Raw genomic sequence first — 12,727 nt, 5'->3', positions numbered from 1 at the left:
TGTGGTGCTTAAAAAACTGACTGATAATAAATACATTTGGAGGGGAAATAGTTATTTTACTCTAAAAAATTTAAACTACTGAGCAAAATATGGACAACAAAAGTACAGTTAGATGTCCAATATTCAAAAGTGCCATGAGAACATTTTTAAGAAAGTGGCCTTACTGCATTCTAATCTCTTGGACTTTGCCCCAATGCCTTGTCAATGATCCTGAATGCCAAGTCAATCTGTAGTATGGATTTCTTCATTCTCACCTTGAATGATAAGGCTAATCTGGCATGTTTCACCCAGATCTGGTTGGGTACAATTCCTCTCTTCAAAATATGGCCACCTGGATTTCAGCTGTACCAGTTGTGACCCCAGGGCAGAGGTAGTGAACTATCTATACAAATTATTCATTGAAGGGCCCCTGTGATCACATGATCAAAATTCGGGTGCTTGTTAGCCTGCCTGCATTTATGACCACAGAGTGTACTTTGATTCCTCACCTGCCTATTTCCTCCCATCTCTCCCTTTTTGGCTGCCCTGCAGCCCACTGTCCCTGCTGCCCCAGCTGACCTTCCCTGTCTCCTTCTCCCTACTGCTAATGAGGTGCACCTACCTTGGCCTTTCATGAAGCAATTGCTGGCCACATGACATCTTCTTCCTGAAGCTGCTTATGGCCTGAGGCCTCATGGAGACTTACTCATTTGGCATGCTGACATGACCTCAGTGATCTCAATGCTACGTGCACACTGGCTACCAATAGGTTTCTGGGTATCATTCAAGGTTGGTTGTCATCCATAAACCTTACATTGTACAGTGTTGAGTTATTGTAGGATTTTTGATCTCTTATTACTTTAGTCTGTCTCACAAGATCTGAACATGTGGGTATGCTCTTGGTCCCTTCTTTTAACAAATGTCTGATAGGACCTGGAAGGAGATATATTTTCTCTATCTTTATGGAGACCTGAATGGCCATTTGAAAGTCCTGATTCTTTTCTTGGGCCCTGAGTAGGAATGTTGGATGCCTTTGAAGAATGCTTAGGCAGATATACTAGTGGGATCAGGCACAATTTGCTTTTAGGATTTTTTTCATTTGACATCCTGTTTGTTGTTTTAATCTGATATTAGCCCCACAGAATTACACTTATGAGTTGGGTAGCTATATAAAAGGAATTATAAATGTATAAATGAAATGCACTCTATTAAGTTAAGTAGGCAAATAATAGGGTCCACTATTAAGATCTGGTTTAAACAACATTTAATATTAAGAAACAAATTTATTTCAGCTTAGACCTAGGAACTCTACTACTGGTGCATGTGCAAAGAGGGAGTTGGAAACATCATGAAAGGCAACATGCTTCAAATGATCCTTATTCAAAATGTACAGGCTTGTGTTTTCCTGCCTCTGTGTGTCCTATATACAAGTAGCTGACTAGAGTGGGTACAGAATGCTGGAATTAGATCATGGGTTTCTTCTTATGTTTCCAGTTTAATATATTATTTCTGAAAAGGGCAACTGTGGTAATATTAACTAACCAGGACCAGACATTATCCTTACATTCTGGCTAACATAAACAAAACTTTGTTTTGTCAAATCCTCCAGTTCATCCTTTTTGATATGAAATAGTAAATCAGTTATCATTTGGGAATGGCTGTTTCTAGCTGAACATGTTTATAATTCCAATCTCTTCTTTTGAAGTTTGCCATGTTTTATTCTCATAAGAATCTTATTGAATACAATAAATAATTTTCTCTTGCAAGGTTCTAAAGATGTGGAATGCACATTTGGAATCTTTCAGGAAATAGTTTGGAGTAGGAGAAAGAGGCTTGTAGTGGAAAGCAAAGGATGGGAAGAGGATTAAGCTCACGTCCTGCTGTTTCTCTGTTCCAAATTTCATGTTCCTAAAGCTGCTTTTTCAAAGTGTCATTCCACACACTTGAAATTCTTTACAATGTGAGTCTTACCACCAACAAATAAATTTGTCTACTACACATGAACCAAATTTGGCATATTCCCCAAGGATTGTATGGACTGAAACTTTGTCATATCCTTAAGAATGTTTAAAAGAATCTAATATATACTTAGGATATTTCACTTCTTTTGAATACAGTGATAATGACAAATGTTTATTAACTCTACTAAGTGGGGCAGGGGATTGGTCCTGATGAGCTAAAAGGTTTCTTCAACTCTGCAGTTCTGAATGTGAGTCACATTGGTTAAGTTAGCAGGACACTGTTGACTGGAAGCAAACGGATATAAAAACATCTATTGGTATCAGGATCAGCCACCATCCCAAAACACTGAGCACCGGAGGAACATCTTACTGTCCTGACTTTTATATTCTAGACATTTTATGCAACTTCATAATAATAAACTGTACAACTGTTTATGCAGCTTAAGACAGCATATATATTATTAGCAGCACTGACTAGAAATTTTGGGAGTTGTGTGAACCCAATAGATTTGATTGCTAAAAATATCTAACTTAATTTGTCACAAATGCTCAACAGTATTAATGGGTAACACTGTTACAATATTAGCTCAAGGGCATTTTTGTACCCTAAAAGAATCAACATTTGCATGATATTTTTAAAAGATTAGGGGCCAGTGTTATGCACAATGGAAGGTACCATTTTGCTTGGTAAACATCTGATAAATAAATGCCAGATTTCAAGAGCAGGCTACAGCTTTTTGTTTGCTTGTTTTTGGTGGAATTTGGTGTTCATGGAAGGAGTCATTGCTTTCAACTTGATCATACCCACCTGCCAACACTACACAGAGCTAAATGTAAAAAACTGTGAAGCATGAATAGAATACAAGGAAATGAAATTTTGTAACAGGGATACTATTTGATAGGTAACACAGATAACCAAGTGCACTAGCAAGAGGGGGAAAAAAGAGAGAAGAGTTTAAAACAAGGAAATTAACAGCAGTAGATCCTTTTCTTGAGGTTAATCACTTGTTAACCTGATGAGATGAACAGTATTTACAAAGAGAGAGGCAGAAAATTTCTGGTTAATTATATATTGCTTCTGGGGCTCTTACTTCCTGTGGCTTCACCTAATCCTGCAGGTGTGGACAGTCCCTCCCCATTCAGTGGTGAGGGGAGGGGGGTCCTTTCTATACAGCTTCCCTCTGGCCCTGCAAGCAACAGATTTAAATACAGAAGGACATACTGAACCTTTTTACTGAATGTTAACAATGTAAGAAAAGGGCATGTTGCCTTTTTTTTAATGAAGAAGATTTCCAATGCTCAAATATACACTTTTTAAACAATTACCTTAACACACAAAATAGCTACCTCGTATTTCATTAAACTAGAATACAAAATGTATTTTTCCTCAGGATTATTCAGCAAAGTCACTGACGCTTCTTTGAATATAGGCTAATTTGTAGTCATTTAAATAGATTCAAGCTGCCATAAGAATGTGGATATAGAATGAGTGCAAATATATAGCATGTAAAAATCTTAATTAGTTCTAATAATGATAAAAATAATAATTGGAACAGTAGACTTTGCTTAGGTTTTACAGTGGCTAGATAATTTCATGAATTTCTGTAGTTTAACACTGCCTGCTTTAAGTTTCTGGCTTCAGTGTAAATTGGTAGGCAGATATCAATTATTCATTTTGCTCATCACATCTGATCTTGGGAGATAGTTTCTTCTGTGCTGTTTTTTTACGGGGATATTTTTCCTCACTTTATTACACCCATTTTATTGAACATGTCAGGCAGAGTTGAATTTGATTTTTTTTTATCTGACCATTTGTCAGATCAACATTCAGACATTTCTACTAGAGTGGTCAAATTCTGTACCTCCTCCTGAATAATAATTGACTAAAACATCAATTAGTCAATTAGCTAAGGTACTCAGTTAAGTTGCTGAGTAAATTGATTTAATTATTATCTTAACGGTTTACCCAAATGTGAAATAGTTTCCTTACCAAATGTATACCATTGTGATCATCGAGATCATCAAAAAAAGTTGAAGCACAAACACATTCTTGAGCTGGTGTGAATGATTTGAAAGAAACTGATTAACTGGCCTTTCTACTATACTATATTTTAAATGTGAAGGATTGTCATAGAAAATATTATCATATATGGAAATATTACTTCTCAACTTAAGAAAAACCATTTCAAAAGAATTTAGGAAACAGGATTAGTTAATGTTATCATAGTTTGGATTTTTCTTTTAAGCAAAGTATATGAAATATATATTTGTACACCCAAATTTGTTTGATAAGATATTATTAACCTCTGATGAAAAACTAATTAAAAAAATTTATAATTTTTTATTAAATTTGAAAATGGAAAGCGAAAAAGTTAAAGAAACAATGACAAGATGGGCAAAATTTTTTGGATAAAATATAAGATTAGAAAAATGGCAAAATTTGTGGGAAAGAAATTATAAACTGACAATGTCAACTTCTTATAAAGAAAACTTATATAAAATGTTTTATAGATGGCACTTGCCACCAGCAAGATTAGCAAAAATGTTTAAAAACATGTCAGATAGATGTTGGAAATGCAAACATAAGTCAGGTATGTATTACCATGTTTGGTGGACATGTGCCAAAGCAAAGAGTTATTGGAAAAAAAATACATGCCCAGCTAGGAAAGATGTTGGGAGAATATGTAGATTTTAAACCTGAACCTTTTTTATCAGGTATAATGGCAGAAAGGACTGATAAACAAAGCACATATTTGATTCTGCATGTTACAAGAGCTGCAAGAATTATATTTGCGCAATATTGGAAAAATGAAATACCATCGGATGAAGAAATAATTAAAATAATACTAGAATGTGCGGAGATGGATAGATTGACTCTGAGGCTGAAAGAAAAAGAAGAAATAGAATATTATCAAACTTGGGACTTATTTTATTGATGGCTAGAGGAAAGAATAAAGGATTAGGAATTAAATAGGTACTAGTGAATGTAAACTCAGACAGCACATTTGTTCAACAAATACTGTTGAATGTATGAAAAAAAATCATTACAAATCTTTAAAAAAAAGAGAAATATAATACAGGTTTTCTTGATTTTGTTTTCTCTCCAGACCATTTTTCTTCCTCTTAAAATTTCCAAGACATTTTAGTTCTTTGTTTAACACACACACACACAGACACACACACACACACACACACACATGGATACATACACACAGAGAGACAGTAACTTGCATTCACAAAGGAGACAAAATAAAAAGAATTTGCATTTTCAATTAAATAGATAGCACCTAAAATTTCTTCTTTTTTCATGAAATCTAAGGATATTTCTTGTTTACAAAGAAATAAAAATCATGACATCCATCTGTTCTGGATTGGAAACCCATTTTTCTTTTAGGGCTATGCTGTGTCTTTGATAAAGAAATAAGAGGAAAATAAAAGATAGGAAAGATATGTAAAGCTCATCACAAACTCAATGCATTTATTTTGTGGATTGATTTATTATTTTAGAACATTCAGTAATGCTTCTATACCATAAAAGGTGGTATTCAAGAAAAATCCTTAAATTATTGGCTTTCTTGAAAAAGATGTCCCAAACGTGTTTTCGAGAGATGAAGGGAATGTTTCATGCAAAAATGGGCATGATAAAGGACCAAAATGGCAGGGACCTAACAGAGGCAGAAAAAGAGGTGGCAAAATTACACTGAAGAACTATACAAGAACGAGCTTAATGTCCCTGATAACCATGATGAGGTGGTCACTGACTTCGAGCCAGACATCCTAGAATGTGAAGTGAAATGGGCCTTAGAAAAGCTGAGCAACAGCAAAGCTAGTGGAGGTGACAGTATTCCAGCTGAGCTATCCAAAATCTTAAAAGACGATGTAATAAAAGTGCTACACTCAATTTGCCAGCAAATTTGGAAAACTCAACAGTGGCCACAGGATTGGAAAAGATCAGTTTACATTCCAATTCCAAAGAAAGGCAGTGCCAAAGAATGTTCAAACTATTGCACCATTGCACTCATTTCACATGCTAGTAAAGCTATGCTTAAAATCCTACAAGCAAGATTCCAGCAGTATGTGGATCAAGAACTACCAGAAGTACAGGCAGGATTTCGAAGAGGCAGAGGAACTAGAGATCAAATTGCCAACATACGCTGGATCATGGGGAAAGCTAGGGAATTCCAGAAAAACATCTATTTCTGCTTCATTGACTATGCTAAAGCCTTTGATTGTGTGGATCACAACAAACTGTGGCAAGTTCTTAAAGAGATGGGAGTACCAGACCATCTTATTTGTTTCTTGAGAAACCTATATGCGGGTCAAGAAGCAACAGTGAGAACTGGACACAGAACCACTGATTGGTTCAAAATTGGGAAAGGAGTCCGGCAAGGCTGCATACTGTCACCCTGCCTGTTTAACTTATATGCAGAGCACATCATGAGAAAGGCAGGGCTAGATGAATCAAAAGTTGGAATTAAGATTGCCGGGAGAAATATCAACAACCTAAGATATGCAGATGATACCACTCTAATGGCAGAAAGTGAAGAGGAACTAAAGAGCCTCTTGTTGCGAGTGAAGAAGGAAAGTGCAAAAGTTGGGTTGAAACTTAACATTAAGAAAACCAAGATCATGGCATCCAGCCCTCTCAATTCCTGGCAAATAGATGGGGAAGAAATGGAGGTAGTGACAGATTTTATTTTCCTGGGCTCCAAGATCACCGCAGATGGGGACTGCAGCCAAGAAATTAAAAGACGCTTGCTTCTGGGGAGGAAAGCCATGGCAAAAGCCATGGCAAAAGCACACTAAAAAGCAGAGACATCACCCTGCCAAAAAAAGTGCATATAGTCAAGGCTATGGTCTTTCCAGTTGCAATGTACGGCTGTGAAATTTGGACCATAAGAAAGGCTGAGCGCCAAAGAATTGAGGCCTTTGAACTATGGTGCTGGAGAAGACTCCTGCGAGTCCCTTGGACTGCAAGGTGATCAAACCGGTCAGTCCTAGAGGAGATCAACCCTGACTGCTCTTTAGAAGGCCGGATCCTGAAGTTGAAACTCAAACACTTTGGCCACCTAATGAGAAGAAAGGACTCACTGGAGAAGAGCCTAATTTTGGGAAAGATTGAGGGCAATAGAAGAAGGGGACGACAGAGAATGAGGTGGCTGGATGGAGTCACTGAAGCAGTAGGCGTGAGTTTAAATGGACTCCAGAAGATGGTAGAGGACAGGAAGGCCTGGAGGAACGTTGTCCATGGGGTTGCGATGGGTCGGACATGACTTCACAGCTAACAACAACAAAACTTGTTTATCAACTTGCTTAAGTATGCAAGAAATAATTGACATGGTACAGTCCTTGAGATTAGAGAAAAGGCATAATAGATAAAAGTCAAGGAAACAGATCATTGAACAAGCAGTTTCTAAATATCTTATTCAGATTTCTCAGGTGACAATAATTGAAACTGTTCTCTCAGATGTTTTCATATTATGTATAAACTTGCCATAGCAGGCCTCAGAAATTCTAAGACCCTTTTGAAGGTGAATAAGAGGGTTTCTCTGCTATGATTGTCACAATTATGTTCCAAATTTAGCATTGTTGGTATGAAATTTATATAATAAACCTACTGATTTCATATTCTCAATGAGCCAAAGGGTCAGTACAATTCTGCAAGACAGTGAACAGAAATGACTATTTCACAGTAAAATCAAAACACAGAAGCATCAGTCATTCCTGTTCATTTATGTTCATTTACAATCTAGCCATAATCCAGGAGAATCAAATCTTGAAAAGAAAGTTACAAATTTCTGGGTGCATATCAAGTTAATAATTCCTCACCCCTGCAGAGGGGATAAACTATTACTAGTCCTTTATGAGAAAACTGACAGGAGTGCTATTAAGAAAGAAATGGATATAGATGCTGGTCTCAACATAAATGAATGCCTATTGATTACCTCCAAGATAAGCCTAAATATCAATAAATAAATGTTAAATAAATATGTACAGTTTTGATGAAACAGTAAGTCATGAAGGGTATTATTTGCTAAATTATGTTTTAAAAAAGACTTTAAAATAATCAATTAAGGATTGATTTGGAGAAATATATTAATGTTTTGCTCCAAATTAATATTGTAAATTGTATTCTTAAACACAAAAGTTACAAATATACACTTACTAGAGTGACAAGGAATGGTTGTCTATCCTTTCCCACTGATGCTGTTCAAATCCTGATTATGGCAACTTCTTGTTCAAAAAGAATTGTTGGATTCTAACCATATACAGCATATTTGCACTGACCCTAGATAACATGACCCCATGACCCAACATAAAAAGATCACATTCATGTGTGCGCACATGAATGTGAAGAAATGATGTATGAACTCTACAGAATCTGATAGCTGAGCTACAGAGTACAAAGTACTATTTTTTGTAGCATCATTTCTTTCCAAACAATCCAGTCAAGTGTTTCACTATCAAAGTAATAACCTGCAAGAAAACTGTATAAGAACTCTATTTAGATTAGCACAAACACATTGCAGCACCCATGAACACCTGAAAAAGGAAACAAATAATCTATACAACATCTTCCAACAAAATGGATTATCCATGCAACTTTATCAAAAAGCGCTTGACCACTCAATCCAATATAACACAACCAACACAAGCCATAAAAAGAATAACACTACAATACATCTCAGAAACCACCAACAGATGTCTACAACTACATGGAATCAGGGTAGTACACAAAACCAACTAAAACCCTCCAAAATATCCTAAGTAAACCAAAAGACTCATCAGCCCTAGAAGAAAAAAACAGGAGTCATCTACAATAACATATAGTGTAAAGACTGCTACAGCCACTACCTAGGGCAGGGGTGTCAAACTTGCAACATCACGTGACATGCAAAGATGATTCGCAACTTTTTTCCCATTGCCAGCAATGGAGTGGGCACAGTTTCAGCATGACGCATGCGGCCTGCGGGCCAGAGGTTTGACACCCCTGACCTAGGGCAAACAGAACACATCCATGAACCCTAACACATCCATGAAAACTCTTTAATTTCACAGCATATGGACAAACTTAGCCATAATTTCAACTGGGAAACCGTGACCATCCTAGACCAACACTAGAGAATTTCCGAAAGCCTGGCACTCGGACAAAAGACATAGACATAAATAACATCTACATATTATGCAAAAGAGACAATCAAGCCGAAAAGGAAACAAAAAGATCAAAACACTTTCCCATCAGCAATCAACATCCAGGTTAGCATAGATTAACCACCAAGATTGACATCAGACCAACAATCAGATAAATAATACCCCACTCAAGGAACTGTCAAACAAGTTAACAGTAAACAGCCCAACCAAAGAACCCCAAGACCATTCCCACCAACGCTGACAGAGTAACTCACTAGAATATAAATTGAGAACAAACCACATTCCTTATTACCACATGTTACTTACTTTTCGTAATGAAACATCTGCAAGAAAACAACCAAACTCAGAGAGCACCAAGTACCCCTCAATCCAATTTGAATTGTGAAGTACTATATACATAGGTTTCTCCAAATTCCCTCTTCATTTGATCCATTGCTGCATTTCTCTGCCATATATTTTGCAGAGAATATTTTTTCCTCTTTTCTCATGTAACTATTATTTGCTGCTTTTAATTTCCCAATGCCCACAAAGAAGAATTTGATACAAGTGATACTTAAGGACTGCTCTTTTCTGGACCCTGTATATATAAAGCAGTGGAGTGGAATGCCCCTGAAATTCTGAAGCATTGTGGAATCATTGTTATATGCTAACTAATTATATCATAGTTGGGCAATGCAATGTAGTAGTTAAAGCTTTAAGCTAGGACCAGGAGACACAGTTAATAACTTGTTACATAAACATCCAGTGCAGGTCATAGTGCACCAACCCTTATCAAAAAAAGCCTCTAAGAAACCTTTTTACACCACCACCCCCCCCCGCCCCATTTCCAGGAGAAACGAGTTCCTGCTTCCTTTTCTTGGAAAATAACCTGGATCTTGGACTCTGCTTCCCCCCTCACCACATTTGATGTTGCTGCTTTCAGAAAGCAAATGTTGTGTAGTGTTTATGAACAAAGAGATGCAGATTCTAATCTCCTCTTAGGCATGGAAGCCAACTCAGCAACCTTGGACCAGTCATTCTCTCCAGCCCTAACTGTTATCAGGCTGAAAGTAAGTGCAGTATAAAACAGGTGGATCCTGCAACCAAGTAGAACAAATGCTAAGAACAACATATACCTGCTTTCAGCTGCCTTTACTTTCAATGCAAACCTAAAGCTTGACTTCTACCAGCTTTGATCATGGAGCTACTCTGACCGTTGACTCCAGCCTGAGATTTTGTTTGTCATATATCTGGTCCATTTGAAGAGATGGCCAGTGCCATGGGCCACAGAGCTTGATATCCTAAAGGGACAGATTGTACCATCTCAAAATAACAATGAGGCCAACATAATTTTACACTAAAGAAACAATAGATTGATCTGTATGGTTGAACATGGGGTTTGCAATACTTTGGTTTCAAAAAATGGCATACCATCACTGATAAAAAAAGTTTTCAAAATGACATCTTACAATATCTAATGTACCCAGAACTTCGACTCTATTAATTGCAACTTGAAATAAAACAGGACTAGAAAAAGAAAACAGGAAACACAGGTTTGCAAATAATAGTTCAACCTAGAGGTAGGAAAAAAGCTTTACTATTTAAAATTTTATAAATATGTTTTAAAATATAAAAATGATATTTTCCTACTTTGAAGCCCTTCTAGTTTATGTATTTGGCTACATAACACTGAGTTTAATAACAGTAAGTCCCAGAATTTTCCAAAAGAGTTTTAGGCAAGGGAAAAAGGTAGGTAAATTCAGAAAAACATTCTACAAATTCTTTTTATACTGCGTCACTCATAGTTTATACTTGATATTGTAAAATACAACATGAAAAAAAGAGTATGACTACAAATTGAAAAGAAATATCTATTTGGAACAGGATATATACATCTTGATATTTTTAGTGCTTGAAAAATATGAGCTCCACACTTGGAGAACCTTATACAGTATGCTTATTTAATGCAACAGGGATACCTAAAATTATGATATATATACACAGATATTCATGGACATAGAATATAATTATAAACTGTTCACTTTCATAAAAACTCTAGTGAGCTAAACCTAGGAACAATTACACCCAAATGACAAAATTTCCCCCATGACACAGTTTCTAGGTTACAATCCTCACTCCTGCACAACTGAAAAAGTACACTGAGAGTAATCTGAATTTCAAAGCTTTGCTTTGAGACTTTGTAGTAGCTTAAGGGAAATGAAATGCCCTCTAGGGGCAAGAATGATCTGCTTAAATACATGATGTGTAACTATAACCAACCTTTAAAAGAAAATGCAATGATAATACATGAAAAAGTACACAGAGTAGAGAGCAATTAATTTATTGCATTCATATTTTAAAAAAAATACTTACAGGAACATCAACATATTTTGCAGCTGCTTTTACCTTTAGAAAATGTAAAAGTAGAAAATAAATATCACTTGGTATTATAGGCTCATAATGGATTTTTCAAATCGTTATTTAATAGTTGTACTTACAGTGAATGAAAGTATTGACGAGAAGAAAGTGCCTTCATCATACCTTGATAATTTAGAGAGCACACCTTCTAGCACTGCAACAAACTATATTAAGAAACACAGTATAAGAGATTGACCTTTATTGTCAATTTTACTATGAGCACACTGGCCCACATTAAAAATAAACTCTCTGTTGCCTGCTCTCAAAACAAAGTATATATCTACCCATAAACATACTTAACACACAAATACACATGCTATACATACACACAGACACATACCTAAGTACACACACACACACACACACACACACACACACACACACACAAATATTAATCACTGTCCGTTTTGAATGCACAGCGGAAAGAGGAAACTTGAGAGTTCACAAGGTTGATGCTATGTGGAACAAATGTGACTGAATCTGGATGTTCTGCTTCGGATACCACAAAGCCTCCTGTGTAGCAACCCAGACAATACTGCGGACTCTGCTCAAGCATCACTTATATGCTATGTCCTGAATAGAAGGAGGTGAACTTCCAATAATTGTTTGTGCCATATTCGTAATGTGTAAAAAGTTTTGAAATTACTTTAAACAGCTACAGAAGGCTGTGGAGAGGGGAGACCTTTCCTTTATGGCTTATATATTGTGCCAGATAATAGCTACTGCCAATTCCTTAGTTAGATGTATGGAGTACTTGATGCTTTCCGAGCTTGGTTGTTTGTCTGTAGACATTTCATTACCCAACTAGGTAACATCATCTGTGTGGAGCTTGCTCCCATTTATAGATAGTAGCTTGCCCTGCCAGTTTTGGTGATAAAAATTCCTTAATCTCACAACACCTGGACAGATTCACCTACAGTAGCATCTTAAAGAAAGGTAAAAGTTTGCCCTGTCCAGTTGTGTCTGACTCTAGGGGGTGGTGCTCATCTCCTTTTCTTAGCTAAGGGAGCTGGTATTGTCCTGTACCCAGCATGACTATATGTTGAAGTGCACAAAATGCTGTTATCTTCCCACTGAAATGGTACCTATTAATCTACTTGTATTTGCATGCTTTTGAACTGCTAGATTGGCAGAAGATGAGGCAAGTAATGAGGGCTCACCCTGTCGCACAGCACTTGAGTCTCAAATCTGGGCAGTCAGCTTTCCAGCTGATAAACTCAATATCTTTAACCATTGTG

The 12,727-nt window shown here is 36.6% G+C and overlaps 1 protein-coding gene across 4 annotated transcripts in view; it reads right to left on the bottom strand.

Annotated features, from left to right (window-relative positions):
• The window catches only part of CADPS2 (calcium dependent secretion activator 2), a 373,090-nt gene that overhangs the window by 49,865 nt on the left and 310,498 nt on the right, over nt 1-12,727 (bottom strand). For all 4 annotated transcript variants that reach the window (XM_081331670.1, XM_081331671.1, XM_081331672.1 and 1 more), the window contains 2 exons: nt 11,570-11,653; nt 11,445-11,477 (listed from right to left, as the gene is read on the bottom strand). In XM_081331670.1, coding sequence (XP_081187796.1) covers nt 11,445-11,477; nt 11,570-11,653 — 117 coding nt within the window. The remainder of the gene's footprint in view (nt 1-11,444; nt 11,478-11,569; nt 11,654-12,727) is intronic.

This window comes from Vipera berus (assembly GCF_964194415.1).
Source record: "Vipera berus genome assembly, chromosome: 6".
Lineage (NCBI taxonomy): Eukaryota > Metazoa > Chordata > Lepidosauria > Squamata > Viperidae > Vipera > Vipera berus.
This window is presented reverse-complemented; position numbering and strand designations above follow the sequence as displayed.